The 19,887-nt window shown below is 41.1% G+C and overlaps 1 protein-coding gene across 1 annotated transcript in view; it reads right to left on the minus strand.

The window, feature by feature from the left end:
• Positions 1 to 338: 338 nt before the first annotated feature.
• The window catches only part of PIK3AP1 (phosphoinositide-3-kinase adaptor protein 1), a 166,761-nt gene continuing 147,212 nt past the window's right edge, over positions 339 to 19,887 (minus strand). The window contains exons 16-17 of the mRNA XM_089656196.1: positions 11,759 to 11,877; positions 339 to 884 (exon numbers count right to left, since the gene is read on the minus strand). Coding sequence (XP_089512322.1) covers positions 818 to 884; positions 11,759 to 11,877 — 186 coding nt within the window. The 3' untranslated portion in view covers positions 339 to 817. The remainder of the gene's footprint in view (positions 885 to 11,758; positions 11,878 to 19,887) is intronic.

Here is a 19,887-nt window from a genome sequence, read left to right on the forward strand (position 1 = left end):
TGAGGCTCTGGTGATGCAACCAGAGCCTTATAGATGCATCCAGGGAAGTTCATGTCACTTGTTTCAGAAGGCAGACCCAGAAATCTTGGCAGAGTACTTGGAAGTAAAGGGAGATGTATTCATCTGCCTTTAGTGAAAATTGCCACCATGAGAAGAAAGGGGAGAATTACAAGCCTGCTGTTATCTATAAGGATCTGTTTGTAGATTGCCATTACAACACATTTCTAAAGGTGCCTTTGTTATAATTTTTATGATAAGGATGAATTTCTTCTTTAATATGATTTTTAAGTAATGTACATGAGGAATGTAACATGAAATAAAAAACATGTGTCAAGCTATTTCTTTTGATTCACTTTAATGGTGCTTAAAAGTCAAAACTGGTAAATTAATTTGTACAGAAAGTACCACTATTCAATATATGAATAAGAGCAAAATTATACAAACACAGCAACATTGTATCTTCAGGTGGTAACCAGTAAGTCTGCATGTATTTGGTTTCAATTTCTTAACATTTAAATTAAGGTTTTTTAGGCCCTTTTAGGGTTCATGTTGGCTGCCATTATCATGATCATGCTACGTGATGTTATTCATTCCAAGCTGACCGATGTCACATTCAGGCTGTCTGGTGAAATGCTCATTTCCAGGCTGGCTAATGGTAAAAATGAGGAGACCTTTATAGAGGTTCTCGAGTCCACTGTTATAATCTGTGATAGCTAAAATTCCTTGGAAAAGGCCAGAAAAATGACATTTATCCTCAAAAACTTTGGGGGAAGTGTCATCCATGAAAAAAATATTTTTTCCTATTCCAGCGACTCCATTAATTATTGCCTCTAGGTGGCACAGGAGGTGCTCTCCAATTGTGACTAGAAGAAGGTGTCTGGGACCTAGGACACAAAAAAAGATATCATTGAGATACATTTTTGAATGCTTAAACCCACCAGGTACATTTAAAGTTTAACTTAAGGCAAAAAAATACACATTAGAGATTTCTGCAGTACATGCACATTGCTCCATCGTTTGCCCCTTTGAAGACCCTGCAAGTAAAATAAAAATACCCCTATCTTTTTGAAGTTCAATCAGCTCTAAATATCTCAAGGTAATTTGCCTTCTCTAAATGAAAAATTGTTAGAAAAGGTGTCAGCTCTTCCCTGTTGTCTTTTGCTAAACTACAGAATCTTTCTCCCTCTTCACAACACATTACAGCGGCACAGAAAATGATACCATCTTCTCTCCCTGGAGCACATTCTGTCCAAGAGAGAGGAGAAAGCAGATCCACATGAGTCTAAGCAGCACACTTACACAGTAAAAACCACTGCTAGGTCACATTTAACCCCCCCTCCCCCCGTTAACCCTTTCACTGCCCTATCACCAGTGTCATTATTACAATGTACAGATTTTTTTACTGACCACTGTATTAGTGTCACGGGCGACTTCAGATAGCATTAGCGGCAGTTAGCGTCCCTCTCAGATAGTGTCAGTTTGCCCGACACTACATCATTCATCACATTTACCCCTTTGATTGCCAGGAACATGTTCACATACATAATAAATCTCCATTGCTAGTATAGTGTCTGAACGGATCAATATCGTTGATCAGAACAGAACTATACCAGCGTTCACTATAGTACAGTGTCCCCAAAAATGCAGTGTTAGCAGGATAAGCCCTGACGCCTACCAGCACCTGTGTTTAGCCCCTATGCTTAACCTCCCCCTTCTAGCACCAGTAAGTGTAGTGTCAGTAGATCACTGTCAATAGATACATTGCACACAAAACTGCAGAGTTAGCAAGGTCAGGCCTGATCTCTGCTAGCACTAGCAGGTAAACTGTTTTGTAGTGGTTCAAGTAGTCCCTGTCAGCCAGGTGCTCTTTTTCTCGTGAGTTGCACTAGGTACCTATACATTTAGTGGCCAAAATGTCCAACAAAAGCTACACTAGTGAAGAGACCTACAGAATTCTGAGCATGTCAGATGAGAGCGAAGGTCAAGCCTCACTGACAGAATCAGGCTCAGAATACGAACCTGTAGAGAGCAGCAACACCCTGACAGATCACTCAGACAAAAGAGTAGAGGTCCTTGAGAAGGTCAGGCGTACCCGACCCCATTTCCAGGTTGCTGAGGTGCTACAATTGCATGATGAGTCTCATAGGCAGCAGAGTGCCAGTAGTAGTGCTGCTCTAACTTTTGGTGAACTGGCAAGCATCAGTGGCCTAGTACATCCTGGTCTTTTACATACCAGCATTGCAGTATCACTTGGTGACGTGGAGAGTCCCATAAGTGCAGTATAACATGGTGCAGTCGCTAGCACAAGTAGTGTCCCACAGCCACCAAGGATTCAAACACAGGCCCGTAGAGCCCATAGTGTCCTTCCAGATGAGCTTGCAAATCTTGATTGGCAGCCTACAAATTCTGCAACACCCGTACTTCCCCCTTTTACTGCCCAACCCGTAATTCAAGTGGAAACAGCAAATGTAACTATACTCCCCTTGATTTTTTGGAGCTGTTTTTCACAGAAGATCTGTATGGATTGATTGTGGATCAAAGCAATTTATATGCACAACAATTTATCACTGGAAACCCAAATTCAAATATTGCCAGACCATTTGCATGGAAACCTACTACCGTTTTCAAATTTAAAGTTTTTGTGGGCCTAACCCTCAACATGGGCATTACTAAAAAGAATTATTTGCGGTTGTATTGGTCCACAGACCCGTTTCATCATATGTCCGTGTTCTGTGCTGCCATGGCCAGGCATAGATATGAGAATATAATGCTATTTATGCATTTCAATGACAACACATTCTGTCGTAAATCACCTTAACTAGAAATTTTCAGATGTGTACAATCCCCAGCAAAACATGCGTTTATGAGTCCCTCATTAATTTTTCTGGCTGTCTCGCATTCAAACAATTTCTCCCCAGCAAGCGTGCCAGATATGGGGTCAAAATTTATATGACCTGTGAGAGGCAAACCGGCTATGCATGTAATTTTTGGATTTATGAGGGAAAAGATAGCCACATGGAGCCCCCCGGATGCCCAGACTACATGAGGAGCAGTGGCAAGATAGTTTGGGACTTGGTGTCATCTTTTTCCCATATGTGGTACCATACCATACCATCGTGGATTACGTGGATCATTTTTATACAAGCATGCCACTATTTAGACATTTGTACAATCTTGGAATTGGCGCATGTGGCACCGCACGACCTAATCACTGGGGCATCCCCAACAGCTTGTAGATACCCAAGTGGGAGAAAGCCTGCTTGAAAAACGACAAATTGCTCACAGTGAAGTGGAAGGGCAAACGTGATGTTTACGTCCTGTCTTCAATTTACACAGCCACGACCATCCAAGTTTTCAAGGCAGCTGGTGTTGTTGAGAAGCCCCTTTGTGTCCACAACTATAACCTTAACATGGGAGGGGTGAACTTCAACGACCAGATGATGAAGCCATACTTAGTTTCCCATAAAGCCAAAAATTTCAGGAAGTGATCATCATCACGACCCTTTTGTATCCAGAAGGTGCTGTGGCACAAACCCCCAACCCAGATGCAGTGAGCTGGCTGCATGAGAGGCATTTTCCTCATGCCATTCCTGGTACCTCAACCCAAAAGTCATCCCAAAAAAGAAGTTGTGTCTGTAACAGACAAGGATTTAGTTGTGATACCTGCTTTTTTTGTCCCTCCTGTTCTGGCCAACCTGATCTCTGCCTCAAGGACTGCTTCCGTCGCTACGACACTCTAGTGGAGTGTTAATATAGGGTACAGCATGGCAGAGTCTAACAGGGTCTCAAAAGATGTTAGGTAGTCAGTAAATTCCAGTATCTATACCATGGTTTGTAGATGCTATAACTTTCACACAAACCAATTAATATACACTTATTGGGATTTTTTTTTTACCAAAGACATGTAGCAAAATTTTATATTTTTTATAACAGAAATGAGAAAATAAAGTTTTTAAAAATTTTCAGTCTTTTTTTGTTTATAGGGCAAAAAATAAAAACCCCAGGAGGTGATCAAATACCACCAACAGAAACCTCTATTTGTGAAAAAAAAGCACCTACATTTCGGCTGGGTACAGCGTTGCATGACTGCGCAATTACCAGCTGAAATAGCACAGTGCCGAATGGCAAAAATGGCCTGGTCAGGAAGGGGGGTAAATCTTCCAGAGGGCAAGTGGTTAAACACCATCAGATAACACAAGCAGAGTGAAAAGGACAGCTTTGAATTTCTGACAGGATCAACAGGTATTTTTTGCACTTACAGTTTCAAAAAGATTAACAAAATGCTTTCAATGATGTATTTAACAGACCAAGAGGGAACAAATAGGAGATGTTTGCTGTTAGGGTTTTCATATACTGTAAAGCTGTATTAATCACATGCACAAAACATTTATTTATTGCAGTTCACCAATCTTCAAATGTGGTGGCTGCATTAGGTTTCTCTTTATTTTCCTTTTTTTCACCTGGTGATCTGGCCAGAAACATACTTCCTGTCTTAGTGTGTCTCCACTCTGGATGGAGGAGTATCAGAGATACCTTTGGACAGCAGCACTGTCAATCTGGGTGGGGGGGGGGAGGCTTGGGTAGGTTAGATGCTCCAGCAGATTTCGATGTACTTGACTGATGAATTAAAGCTGAGCTCCATCTAGCAATGTTTGAGCAGTTACAGCAAAATTTTTTTTACCTTTGGGGATAAAAGTTTTGCATAAATGAATAATCAATGACTGTTGTAAGAATCCTGTCAGTGTTAAATGGTTTCTCTAAAACCTCCAACTGCCACTTTTCCTGGACAGCTTGGTCTGTTAAAAGAAGTTGAAAAATAACAGACTGACTGGCAGGGTCACAAGGTGAAAATAAAGGAAAATAGCCTAAAAATTAAAACTAATTCGGCCACCACATCTAGGAATTGGTAAGGTTAGTTAGAATACTTACCTGCCTGTTCGCAGCATCCCCCTGTATGTAAACTGAGCTGCGCATGCATACCTCAGCTTACAGCAGCCAACCCGATCCCTGTGTGGCAGACTCATGGCCTCCTGCACATGCATAGGAGTGATGTCATCCTGCACCAGCCAATGAAGATTAGTGAAAAATTAGCACGAAGATGCCAGAGAGGGACAGGGGCCATTGGAGGAAAAGTAAGTATAAGCTGCCTTTAGTTCTTCTTAGGGAAAGAGGAGTGCCAGGAAAGCCAGTGGCATGACACTAATGATCATTCTAGAATCTGGAATTCTCATCACCATTTTAAAGATTGCTATCTTCCAACTGACCACCGATGTAAGGGGAAGTTTTCTCATTGATCCCCAATGAATTGGTTTTGGTAAGGGTTCCTCTGGGGTAAAAAGTTTGGGAAAGGATGCTCTAAAGTTGGGTTTCAATTGCTTTCAGATTAACACCCACTGGTTGTTTACATTAGAGAGCTGGCAGCTTGCCCTGATCCTGTTCAGAAAAAAACAGTGCCTCTGTAGTAAACTTTGAAAATTCATTTCTTCACAATGCTTAGGGATACAGGGATGAATAAGGGTGTGTTTTAAGCTGGCACAGGTTTGCTTTAAAGTGCAATTCCATTCACATTTTATTTTAGTTATGGACATAGGGTTAGATCCTCTGTTTTTCTTTCTTTCTGAGGTTTCATCGAGATTCCACCTTGTCTCCTGCCCCAGTATGAACTTTATGGCCAGGACAGTTGGTGTGGAATAATCTCCAGTAGGTGGACACAGACAGCAATAAAAAAAAGGTTTTGGCGGCTATTTTTTATTGCCGTCTGTGTCTTGTTGACAACAATGTCTGCCCAATGGGCACACAGCATAACTAACATGAACAATTTAATGGATCCACTCTGTGGCAGCCCTTTCTTACATATATTAAACAAAATGATGTTGAATGATTAAAGATGAAAAAAAGATCTTCAGAAGCCTACCAGAAACCATTTTTTTTTATAAAGTATTATTTTACCCAAAGAGTAGTTGATACTCTGAATAGACTTCCAGCAAAGGTAGTGAGTCTATCAACAGCAAGTGGATTCAAACATGCTTGGGACATAAATAGATAAAATGGATAGAGAAAAGAATCACCCCCTTTAAAATAATCATATTTAGTTGCTTTGCAGCCTGAAATGAAGACAGACACCGTTTTTGTTTTATCCAGCTCTATTTACTCCAAGTGAAAGATATAACACCAAGATGTCAGAAAAGGTTTTAAAAAATTCAAAAACAGAATCACTGAATTGGGAAAAAGATCACCTCCCTCCTAAAAATGACTCAATCAGATGTAGCTAATGACCTTCTCAATGGCACACAAAGCCATTTTACTTTCAACTGTGAGCAACTGTGGTCATTTTGATTTGATATAAATATATGTCTGTTTTATGATTTTTTTTCTTACACTTACAGGAAATGATCTGTTTGTTGTTTGTCTTTGAAACAGAGATCAGGTTATGTTTGAATGTTTGAGTGGACTTCTCAAAAAAATGTCTTGGTAACAACTTACACAAGCTATCTTCTGCAACAATGAGAACTTAGATACCATTGTTATATGTGGGGCTTTTCTATTGTTCTACATTTAATTATGTAACTGAAAGCATCAAGTTAATCAATGGTTAACAATACCTTGACCTTCTGACATATATGACCTATGGCATGTATGATACAACAAAGCTATCTAGAGGTCCAACTGGAGAATGTTTCTCCCATTGAAACACAGTTTTCCAAAAAGACCACACCCATGTGGGATGGTAAAACTTTCCAAATATAAAGGCCTACAACAGAAACTGAAAAGGATGACTTTAGGATGACTTAACAACAAGGAAGATCTCTGACAGAAGAAGAAGACATCTTTGCCCAATCTTCTGCAACTGCTGTAGAGTGAGCCTGGGTCCTCATTGCCTAAGGAGATCGTGAACCCACTCTAACTTGAGTTAAGTAACCTTTCAGCATATTTCCATTGTATACAGACTTGCTTATTTGCTAGGATGTAGGTAGCATTTTGCGTGTTGTATGTATATCTGCCAGTTCTGTACTTGTTTTTATATAATTGTCATAGATTCTATGTACAGCATTTTCATTCAGTAAAACACATTAACACACTAAAGAGGTCAAAGTTTCCTTGACTTATACAGCACAGTAATCTTAACTAGACACCAAGCAAAAAAATAGCTGAGCATGAAAAGAGCTTTCCTGGAGCATTTTAGTTCCTGGTAGTGCAGAATCACTGAGTTGGAAAAAGGATCACCCCCTTGTGTCAGTATTTTGTTGAACCACCTTTTGCTTTAATTGCAGCCTAAAGTCTGTTGGAATATGTCTCTACAAAATTTGTAGATCTAGACTTTGCAGTATTTACCCATCTTCTTTGCAGAACTGCTCATGTTCAGTTAAATTTGATGGTGACTGTTTGTGGACTGCAGTCGTAAAGTCATTCCACGGATTTTCAGTGGGGCTTAAGTCTGGGCTCTGATTAGGCTATGCAAGGACATTCAACTTTTTCTCCTTCAACCTATGTCATGTTGGAAGGTAAACCTTCTTCCCATTGACAACCCTTTGATACTGTTGACCACACAACCCTTCTCAATAAACTCCACTCCCTTGGCCTCAAAGATTCTGCTCTTTTCTGGTTCTCCAATCTATCACAAAGCTCCTTCAGTGTTACCTATAACTATGTCTCTTCCTCCTCACTTCCTCTTACTGTAGGGGTCCCCCAAGGCTCTATTCTTGGACCCCTTCTCTTCGCTATCTACACCTCCTCTCTTGGTCACTTGATACCCTCCCAGAGCTTCCAATACCACCTGTATACCTATGACATCCAAAGCTATCTCTCTACTCCTCACCTCACTCCTTCAGTCTCCTCTCGCATTACTAACTTACTAACTGACATATCGAAATGGATGTCACACTATTTCCCCAAACTAAGTCTCTCTAAAACTGAGCTGGTAATATTGCCCCCCCCCCCCCACTCACTTGTGCACTCCTACATGACTTTTCTATCAAAATCAATAACACAACTATCAGTCCCTCCCCTCATGACAGGGTGCTAGGTGTAATCCTAAACTCTGGCCTATCCTTTCAGCCCCAAATCCAGTCACTTCCAAGAGCTTGTAGACTTCACCTCTGTAACGAGTTTGTAGACTTCACCTCTGTAACATCTCTAGATCGTGCCCTTTTTAAACTAATGAAACCACCAAGTTACTCATTAATTTCCTTGTTATCTCTTGCCTTGACTATTGTACCTCCCTGCTCATCGGCCTACTTTTCTATAGGCTATCCCCTTTTCCATAGGTTATCCTCTCTTCAGTCTATTATCATGAATGCTTCTGCCAGACTCATCTACCTTGCCATCAGTGTCTGCCACCCCAGTCTTCCAATCCCTCCACTGGCTTTCGATTGCTTAGTGAATTGAATGCAATATATTTATAACAACATACAAAGCCATCCACAACTCTGCCCTGAGCCACATCACCAATCTTGTCTCCAAATATCACCCAAACCATTCTCTCCACTCCTCCCAAGAGCTTCCTGCTCTAAAGCTCCCTTGTCTCCTCCTCTCATGTCTGTCTCCAGAACTTCCCCTGATCCTCTCCCATCCTCTGGAATGCTCTACCTCATTCTGTCCAGCTATCTCCTACTGAAAACCCATCTTTTCATGCCTCCAACAACTGAACTTTTAACTCTTCCATCAGCTCATCCCCCAAAGTTATAACCTTTTGTACCATTTGCACCATCCTATTAGATTGTAAGCTCCAAGCAAATACAGCACAAGCGACCATATTTTGGGCGTGAACATACAGTGCCATATCCTATATACATATGTTCAAAAATTCAGAACCAACAGATTCCGTTAATTAAAAGAGACTTAAAGGCACCGTACAAGAATTTGCAGTAAAGACACAATTAAGAAAATCAAAATACAGAAAATGTATTAGTCACAATTCATTGTCAAAACCATACAAAATTATGTATCGTACTCTCCCTCTAATAAGTATTTTGCAATAATTAATGCAGCACTTTGACACTCAAAAAAGTCCATATGCAGTCCATATTGTAAACTGGTGCTTGGTGTCATTATACTATTGCATTATTTGGGATCCAGGGCCGAAGACCGCTGCTTCTTCAGGGGAAGAACACGAGAGTATCACAATAGTAAAAACACATGAGGAGACATCAAGCATGTTCAGTGCTCCAACCCACCAGAGGCAAAGACAATTCCAACTCCTTCCCAACCAAATGTAGGGAATGGCATCAAATTACTAAACCACACAGGTAGGAGACTGAAGCAGCAAATAGCGCAACACCCCCAGGCAGTCAAACTGTTTTACAGTCCAGCATACCAGTATCCAGCATTTCCAAATAATGCAACAGTATAAGGACACCAAGTGCCAGTATACAATATGGACTGTTTATGGATTTTTTTGAGTCTCAAAGTGCTGAATTAATTATTGCAAAATACTTACTAAAGGGAGAATATGATATGTGATTTTGTATGGTTTCGATAATGCATTGTGATTATCAAATTGTGTGTATTTGAATTTTCTTAATTGTGTCTTTGCTGCCTATTCTTCTATGGTGCTTTTAAAGTTCCTTTCAATGATAGGAATTTGTTGGTTTCTAATTTTTTAATCGATTGTAAGCACTTAAACAGTCATGGACAAAAATTTTGGCACCCCTCCATTTCTGTCAGATAATGCACCACTTCGCCCAGAAAATTGTTGCAATTACAAATGTTTAGTCATTCTCATGTTTATTTATTTCTTTGTATTGGTATGACACAAAAAAAGTGGAGAAAAAAAAAAGCCAGATTTGACACATTCCACACAAAACCCCAAAAATGGACTGAACAAAATTGTAAGAAATAATTGCATTCCAAGTTTGGGATGCTCCTGTATTTTGTAATTAAATTCACCTGTGTCAATTAACAGGTGCTGACAATACTAAAAAATAACACTGACAACCAGTTAAAATGGTGAAAAACTGACTCAACTTTTATGTTGTGTGTCTCTGTGTGCCACATGGAGCATGGAGAAGAGAAAGAGCAGCAAATTGTCTGAGGATTTGAGAACAAAAATTGTGGAAAAGCATGGACAATCTCAAAGTTACAAGTCTATTTCCAGATTAATCTTCCTGTGTCCACTGTGCACAACATTGTCAAGAAGTATACAGCCCATGGCACTGTAGCTAATCTCCATGGACGTGGATGAAAGAGAAAATTGACCAAAGATTGCCACAAAGGATTGTTCGAATGGTGGCTAAAGAACCTTGATCAACTTCCAGATGAATTCAAGCTGACCTTCAGGCACAGGGTACAACTGTATCAACTCGCAGTATACGTCACCATCTGAATGAAAAGGGTCCCTACAGTCAAACGTGGTGGAGGTTTACAGATGTTTTGGAGTTGCTCTGCTGCTTCAGGCACTGGATGTCTTCATCGTGTGCATGGCATTATGAAATCTGAAGACTACCAGAGAATTCTGGGGTGCAATGTAGGGCCCAGTGTCAGAAACTTCAGTCAGAGGTCATGAGTCTAACAGCAGGACAATGACCCAAAGCACACGTCAAACAGCACCCAGAAATGGTTTCAGACAAAGCGCTGGAGAGTACTGAACTGGCCAGCAATGAGTCCAGATCTCAATACCATAGAGCACCCTTGGAGAGATCTCAAAACAGCAGTTGGGAAAAGAAACCCTTCCAATCTGAGAGTCCTGGAGCAGCTGGTGAAAGAAGAGTGGTCTACAATTCCAATAGAGAGGTGTAAGAATTTATGGTTACAGGAAGCAATTAATTTCAGTTATATTTTTCAAGGGGTGTGCTACCAAATATTAAATTAAAGATGCCAATAATTTTGTCCTATCCATTTTTGGAGTTGTGTGGAATGTGACAGATTTTGATTTTTGTTTCTCCACTTTTTTTGTCATACCGAATAACCGAATTTACAAATAAAAGAAGTAAATATGAGAATGCCTAAACATTTGTAATTGCAACAATTTTCTGGGCGAAGTGGTGCATTATCTGACAGAAATGCATGGGTGCTATTATTTTTGGCCATGACTGTATGAGCAGGGCCCTCTTAACCCTCTTGTATTTTATTGTAATGTAACTGTACTATCTCCTTTTACATTGTCAGGTGCTGCACAAACCTTTGACACTATAACTCCTGTAAAATAATAATCATAGAAAATTAGCACACAAAAAAATCATCGAGTTTTGATTTAGATTGGATTAATCCAGCAGTGGAAAGTATGGAAGCTGCCATTTCTGTTCCCCAATTCTGAAAATACTAGATGTCTCTCTGACAAGCTGATCCTCTGGCATCAATAAATTCAAAGACAATGGGGTTGATTTACTAAAGGCAAACAGACTGTTCACTTTTCAAGTACAGTTGCACTCATTTTTCCCAGAGCTTAGTGAATGTGATGAAGCTTCAATTTGTAAAGAATACCCAATCGGGTTGAAGAAAAAGAAAAAATAAACAGCATTTCTGCTTGTACATGATTGGATGATGGAAAACAGCAGAGTTTCAACAAATTCACCAAGCTCTGGGGAAAATTATTGCAACTGCAAAGTGCACAGCCTATTAGCCTTCAGTAAATCAACCCCAACGATTCAGAACATAAATGCAGGTAAGTTTTGACTTTACTGCCTACATACCTGTTTCAGGTCTGTGACTCAGAAAGTATTTAGCTAAGGATAGCCATGCAGGCTAGCATTTTAAAAATCAGCAATGGTAGCCTCATTACTTTTTTCCATACAGATCTTTTTTTGAAATTACACAGCTTTACCTTTTAGTACTCTGGTTTTGTATCCTTGGTGGCCTTGGAGGAGGTCTTTGTCTTGGCAGGGAAGCGTGCCGAGGATTGCATCTTGGAGGCTCCTCTGATGACTCATCTGGTAACTCCTCCTACAATATTAAACATAATTCTACCTTCATTTTTTTGTAGAAGGGCTTATGAACACAGCTGTAAGGGGGCTGTACAGCATCCAGATTGTCCATAAAAATTTTCCCCACAACTGCTGCCTGTAGCTTTCCAATTAATAGATGCAGCTGTATGCTGTTAAGAGTTAGGGGTTGTTTAAAGCACCTGCATGTGCACAAACGTATGCTCCAAATAAGTACTATATGTGTTCTCATGTCTGGGCAAGTGCTTTATGCAACGCCTGATGCATACCCACGTACATCTGCATTTTCTAACTGCTCTCTGTGGATGCCTGAACATAGCATTCCTGGAGACATTTATATGGAGGCTCTGGATTCTGTCTAAGCCTTAAGTCTTTTAATTGGTGTACATGTATATCCATAGTTCTAAAATGCTTTGAAACATATGTAGAGACAATGAATGGATACACAATATTTAGGTACGTTTAATAAGCAGTTGCAAATGCAATCATCATGTGAAAACTAAGCAGTCCATGACAGTCAATTACATTTCACCTATTATCAGCTCACAGAATTCAAAATAATGATTCCTAGTTGGTTAGAAAGAGGTTTTATGCAAAATGGCTTGGAAAAAAGTTTCTCTTGAAATCCATTGAGGGTTACCTTTAGGTTATTCTGCTGCCTACTAGAGAATTGGATGCTGGCAAGCTAAAAAAAAACTGTAGGCCAGTCCAGGATAACCCCTCTGGCTAAAATCTTGCTTCAATTTTGCATAACCATATACACAATGCGGTGGGACTTGTTGTCCAAAAGCAGTGCAACTATGGGATTGGGCAATACAGCAAACAAATTCTAACAGAACCAAGTAAAAACAACAGAGTGCTGAGGACTACCTGCAGCTCAAAGAGCCACTTGAAGAACCTTATACCTGAACCTGGCATCAGTTGAGGCTGTAATATACACCTAGTAGAACTCCAAGAACATGTGAACAGAAGACCACATGATCACCTTGAAAATATGGCAAATGGTTACTTAATGCTGAAGAGCTCAAGAAGCACTCACAATTCCAGTAGAGTGGTTCCTGACAGGAAAGGGTGAGACACGATCCTTGAGACCGTAAGCTTGGATGATGGTTTTCCTGAGCCACCTAGATATTATTAGACCTTACGAGAAGTAAATTCCTAGCTTTTGGCATGGTATGAAATAGAGACTCAGATGCCCTGTGTCTTAGAACCTGGGCTTCAGCAGCCATGCCGATAATGCCAACAACCGTAAAGCTGGATGGGAAATCACTCATTGGATAGAAGAACCTGATGATCAGGCAGGGCCCATGGAGAGCCTGACAGGAGTATTACCAAGCTGATGTACTGCATCCACCCAAGTGAATGTGGAGCAACAAGGACATCACAATGTCCTCCAGCTTGATCCTGAGAAGCAGACAAGAAAGAAGTTTCAGAGGAGGAAAGGCAAATCTCACTGATCCCACTGGTTCCATGCTGAAGGTTGCAGTACACTACTGCAGTGGTATTGTGGGACTGTATCCTGATCAGATGACCTTCCAGCAGGATGGTCTAAACTGGCAGAGATATCCAAAGTGCCCAAAGTTCCAGGATGTTGATCGAGAGATGTGTCTCCTCTGACAACAAAGTCCTCTGCACTGACAGGGCGCCCAGCACTCCTTCTCCAGCCTGACAGGCTAGCATCCTTCATGAGATCTTCCAGAAGACAAAAAGGGCTTTTCCGGGCCAGGGACAACCTGGTTTACAGTGCCATATAAATTCTTCTGTCCAGGGACCTATTTGACTTGTCTTGTGATGACACAATGTTGTGCTGTAGAAGACTGGAGTGAAACTGGACAAATAGGGCTACCTCAAAGGAGGCTACAATCAGGCCCAAGATTCTTACGCAAAAACAGTCAGACATCTCCTTGAATGGAGATCTAGAATCTGAGTTCAGAAATTCAGACCTTTCTCCTGAGGAAAAAACACCTTGGCCTGAGCTGTTTCCAAGACTAGACCCATATAGCCCAAACAATGAGTTGGCTCCAGCTCCAATTTCTGAAGGTTTGGGATTCATCCAAACCACTGTCAAAGCCCTGTTGTCCAACAGAGCCTATGCTGACTGTTTTCCACAATCGAGATGCCATGTAAGAGCAGTAGGGCTCATACTGGGACCACTTGAGGTGACAACAAGAGGCGAACAAGCAGACTTAAGAACGAGTACTGTTTAATCATCCTATAGGTGGAAGTATGAGGTACAAGGCGTCCTGTGTCCCTCAATGAGTGAGACAGAAAATGTACAACATAATTCCACCCAAATCATACATTTCACTCTGAAAACATGTCAGCCACTTACATATCTGCAAGGCTTTAGAAGACACTTTCACATCTGAAAGGCTTCAGGGGACACTTGCATATCTTCAGGGCTTCAGCAAGGCCATTTGTCAGTCGATGTTCTTGGAGCACCTCACAGCAAAGGTCATTTTTATGTTATCTAGCTTTTTGTTGCAAAAAGAACTAAACCCCCTTTTCTATGCACCATTCAATCTCACCTCCTCAATTTTAACATTAGGTAAACAGTCTGTATGTACTTTAAATTATAAATTCACCTTTAGGAACATGTTAAATGTTTCACCTGTTTTTAGGGTGGAACATATAACATGTTCCCGTTCCTGCAGTTGCTCCCTGATCCCCCACCTCTGACAGTGGGCTATGGATCTTCTCCCTGTACTTGCAGTCACAATTTGAAAAGAATGAAGTCATGCGGGCTACACCCACACGGCTGCAACACAGAGATCTGTGAATGAATGAACTACAAGTACTGAGATCCTTTGCAGCTGATGGCCTGTGCTACTAGGGAGCTGTTGAGAGCTCTAAGTAATTCATTGATTAATCCTGTCATTATATAACTGCCTGCCCATATGAGGTAAGAGCAGACAGCTTACACTGTAAGTCTGCAGGATTGCGAGTGCAATGCTTTACAGGCTCTTACAAAAAGAAATAGTAAATGCACATTTTTCTATCTGCAACAAAATGTGCATTTATTATTTTTTTTTTAAAGGGGAACTTATCCTTTAAAAGGGTAGGGTCTTCATGGTCACATCATGGTAATTCACTGGCTTCAATACACTTTGGCAATTTAACAAGTATTCATGGTACAATTCACAAAGTGAATGTTTACTGGACATTTGTCTGTATTTTACAGCATACGGCAGATTTTTGAAATGTGATTTTTGAACTCCCCATAAATCCTTTTTTTTGGAGTCCATTGTGGGACACAGGAAGTCTTTAATACCAAGCACTTTCACTTCTTTCCTTCACAGGCCAATTAATAGCTTTCAGTGCTGACACACTTTGAATGACAATTGCTTGGTCAAGCATCACTGTACCCTATGAAATTTGTATAATTTTTTTTGATACAAATAGAGTTTTCTTTTGGTGGTATTGAATCCCCACTGTGTTTTTTAAATTAAAAAAAGTCTGAAAATTAAAAAAAACAACCACTTTTCTTTGTTTCTGCTATACAATTTTGCAAATAAATACTCTTTCCTCATAAATGTAGGCCAAAATGTATTCTGCTACGTTTCTTTGGTGAAAAAAAAATAGTGTTTATTATTTAGTCTGTAGGAAAGTTATAGAGGCCACAAATTATGGTAAATATATATGAAAATAGATCAGTCCTCATGTACTGATGGCCTATCTAATTTCTTGAGGCCAGAAAATGCCAGGGCAGTACAAATACCCCCCAAATTAACATTTTTGGAAAGTTGGTAGTCCAAGGTATTTAGTAAGAGGCATGGCGAGTTTTTTGAAGTTGTAATTTTTTCGTCACAATTTTTTGGAAAAGGAGAAAATGAAGAAATAAAAAAAAAAAAATTTTTTTCACAATTGTTTTTACATACGGTCACCAGTGCAGTACAGCATCATCATCATCATATAACTGGTGTGGTGGTGATCAGGGACACTGACTAGTGACAGTATGTAAAAAAAAAACAAAAACAAAATCTTTTTTATAATTTTATTACATTTTTTTACAAATTTTTTTTTGCATGCTGTGAGCAGAGCAACACAGAGTTACCACAGTAACACTGTACTACTCTGGGAAGGTGTTCAAGATTTTTTTTTTCTAATACACTATGATCACTTATAAAACAGTGAAATCACTATTATAAGCAACCATTTTTTTCTGAATGAAATCAATTCATTGTACTATTGTGATTAGCTGTGATTTGCCACAGCTAACCACATGGTACAGATGGGCTGTGACTGAACAATCACAGAGATCAATGCAGTAGTACACAATGGATGGCATGAATGGAAGCCATCCATTGTGTACAATTGTCATATAATCTACTGTGACTGGACACAGTAGGTGACAGAACACGCCACAGCACAGCCTATGGGGCTGATGCAAGACGCGTTCTGGGGAGGACGTTATATGACATCCACCCAGAACAAGAAAGCTCCTGCCCGGCCGTCATTGTACTATAGGCTGGCGGGAAGCGGTTAACCTTCGGGCTATACTGCCATCTGCAGGAAGATTTGACTCTGCTAAACAAAAAAAAAATGTAGACCAGCCCAGTTTAACACCCAGCACTACATGCATCCCTCAATTTTGTACCAAGCAGTACCAAAGGCCTGATTATAAACACAGAGGGGTGGAACCCAGGGAAAGAAACCCAGTACCCAGGGCAGGAACAAAAACACACCTACAGTGAGGAACAGAAGTTTTTGAACACCCTGCAATTTTGCAAGTTCTCCCACTTTGAAATCATGGAGGGGTCTGTAATTCACATTGTAGGTGCATTCCCACTCTGAGAGACAGAATTGTATGATTTTTAAAGAATTTATTTGTCTTGCACTGCTGAACATAGGTATTTGAACACCTAAGAAACAGCAAGAATTCTGGCTCTCAAAGACCTGTTACTGTGCCTTTAAAAGGTCCACCTCTACTCCACTCATTAATCTAACTTAGTAGCACCTGTCTGTGCTCTTTAAAGAGACCTGTCCACCCCACAGTTAGTCAGACGCCAAATACTAGCATGGGTAAGACCAAAGAGCTGTCAAAAGACACCAGAGACAAAATTGTGGACCTCCACAAGGCTGGAAAGGGCTACGGAGCAATTGTCAAGCACCTTGGTGAAAATAGATCAACTGTTGGAGCAATTGTTAGAAAATGGAAGAGGCTAAAGACGACTGTAAGTGTTCCTCGGACTGGGGCTCCATGCAAGATCTCACCTCGTGGGGTATCACTGATGATAAGAAAGGTGAGGAATTAGCCCAGAACTACAAGAGAGGAGCTGGTCAATGACATGAAGAGTGCTGGGACCACAGTTACAAAGGTCACTGTCGGTAGAACACTACGCCGTCATGGTTTCAAATCATGCATTGCACGGAAGGTTCCCCTGCTCAAGTCATCACATGCCCTGGCCCGTCTGAAGTTTGCCAATGACCATCTGGATGATCCAGGGGAGGCATGGGAGAAAGTCATGTGGTCAGATGAGACCAAAGTAGAACTTTTTGGTCTAAGCTTCACTCGTCGTGTTTGGAGGAAAAAGAAGGATGAGTTGCATCCCAAGAACACCATCCCTACTGTGAAGCATGGGGGTGGTAACATCATGCTTAGGGGGTGCTTTTCTGGGACAGGACGACTGCACTGTATTAAGAAGAGGATGAATGGGGCCATTTATTCTGAGATTTTGAGCAACAACCTCCTTCCCTCAGTCAGAGCATTGAAGATGGGTCGTGGCTGGGTCTTCCAACATGACAACGACCCGAAGCACACAGCCAGGATAACCAAGGAGTGGCTCTGTAAGAAGCATATCAAGGTTCTGGAGTGGCCTAGCCAGTCTCCAGACCCAAATACAATAGAGCATCTTTGGAGGGAGCTGAAACTCCATGTTGCTCAGCGACAGCCCCGAAACCTGACAGATCTAGAGGAGATCTGTGTGGAGGAGTGGGCCAAAATCCCTGTTGCAGTGTGTGCAAACCTGGTCAAGAACTACAGGAAACGTTTGACCTCTGTAATTGCAAACAAAGGCTTCTGTACCAAATATTAACACTGATTTTCTCAGGTGTTCAAATACTTATGTTCAGCAGTGCAAGACAAATAAATTCTTTATAAATCATACAATGTGATTTCCTGAATTTATTTTTAAATTCTGTCTCTCAGAATGGGAATGCACCTACAATGTGAATTTCAGACCCCTCCATGATTTCTAAGTGGGAGAACTTGCAAAATCGCAGGGTGTTCAAATACTTCTGTTCCTCACTGTATGTCCCTAAGTACAAAAATCTTACTTCCTTTCCTGCCCATTGAGAGAATTCAGAAACACATGGGACATCTCATAGCAGTCCAGCTGAAGGATGGGCAACAAGCACCAACAACCCAATAAAATAGCCCTGAGAACTGTCTGCAACTCGGAACTACCTGAAGGAGCAATGACTGAAAGCAGGACATGGGAAACTGCAAACAATTAAGTGAAGGCAACAGAGGATCAATCTGTTGCTCTAGACCAGAAAAAAAAGATCACCTCTTAAGAGGATTAACCCCACCCAGAGGAATACTGAGCCAGAGCCAATGAGGCTTTAAAACTAAAAACTCACTACTACAAGTGGAACAACATAACTGCCTGATAAGGAAGAAAAAGGCCAGCAACAGAAAAACATTGGGACAAGAGGATCCTGCGACAAAATAGGTCTGCAAGAGAAGACTAGGTAGTCTACATGTGAAAGCCTAACCCTTACACGCCTATCCCTTAGCTAGAGGACATACTCTACTCCAAGAGGGGTACACAGTGTTCTGCCTGTAAACAATCTAGGGAGGCACAGAGATTTGTGCTCGTCATGCAAAAGATGAGGGACAGTCAGGTGCATAAACCTTTCCCTTCGGTGCAGAAGCCACCAGCGGAGACATATGAATGCCTTACTCCCAGGGAAGACAGTGTGGTCTCAGAGTCATCCAGTTTAGGGATAAGCCCACAAACCTGCCTGGAAGTGAATGTCCTGCATCATCTAAGTGATGTCTAACAAAGTCCAACTCAGGAAACCAGCTCACCTTGAGATCCTCTAAGGAGGAGGAGACTGAAACTCAGGATACCCAAAGAGATGCTGTCCCTGAAAGGCCATGCAGAGCAAGTGTCTCTTAGGTATAGCTTCTGCAGTCCACACTAAAATGTCTTCTGCATTTATACTGAAAGGCGACCTAGGCGGGAGATAAGGATTTCCAACCACTTATTAGTTGGGTCCTTAAAACTGGTGCATATTACATTGGAATAGTTTGTTTGTTCTGCTTTGTTAAGGTGGGACAGCTGCCAGTTCTACTCTTAGAGAAGACCATGTGTTAGCAAAATCCTGTTCAAATGGATACAAAGCAAATAAGCACTTGGGGGAGCAAACATCTTGTCAGAGTGTTTCCAGTCTCCATAGAGGAGGACTTGGTACAGTAGGTGCACTGAGAAAGTCTTAGGGGCTTTAAAGGACCCAAGACAGGGAACATCCCTGGTAGAAGCAAAAGACTGATCCTTTAGTTTTAGAGTAGACCGCACTGCATCAATAAGAACCAAACAGTCTTTTTCGATGTTGGAGTAATGGCAGAAGACTGTGACTCCTTGGAAGCAAGTTTGTCCAGAAAAGACTGAAATGACTCAGAATCAGACAGTTTCGGTGGCTAATGGCTCAGAGATAGCTAACGGAAAGACAGATCAGATACAGAAGCAGAAGGGGAAGTATATTTGCATGACTGTAGTAAAAAACTCTTACAAAAGGTCAGGGAAGTTGGCAACACTCAGTAGAGACAAGGAAAACCTTGAAGACAGGACAAAATCTAGGAACAGAGGAAAACATGATTCCAGGCTGCAGACATTGGCTTCGTCAGTAGGAGTGCTGCAAGGATTATAGGACCCATTGGTAGAGTGTGAGGAGGAGCACCCAGTACAGCAGGACTGTCCCCCATGTCTAGATTTAGACCTGCTGCAAATGGCAGTAAGGCATCATAAGACTCAGGGTATGAGATAAGGCTTCAGGTACTCACAAA

This window comes from Staurois parvus, unplaced genomic scaffold (genome assembly GCF_062004578.1).
Source record: "Staurois parvus isolate SC_StPar_1 unplaced genomic scaffold, SC_StPar_1.0 ptg000894l, whole genome shotgun sequence".
NCBI lineage: Eukaryota > Metazoa > Chordata > Amphibia > Anura > Ranidae > Staurois > Staurois parvus.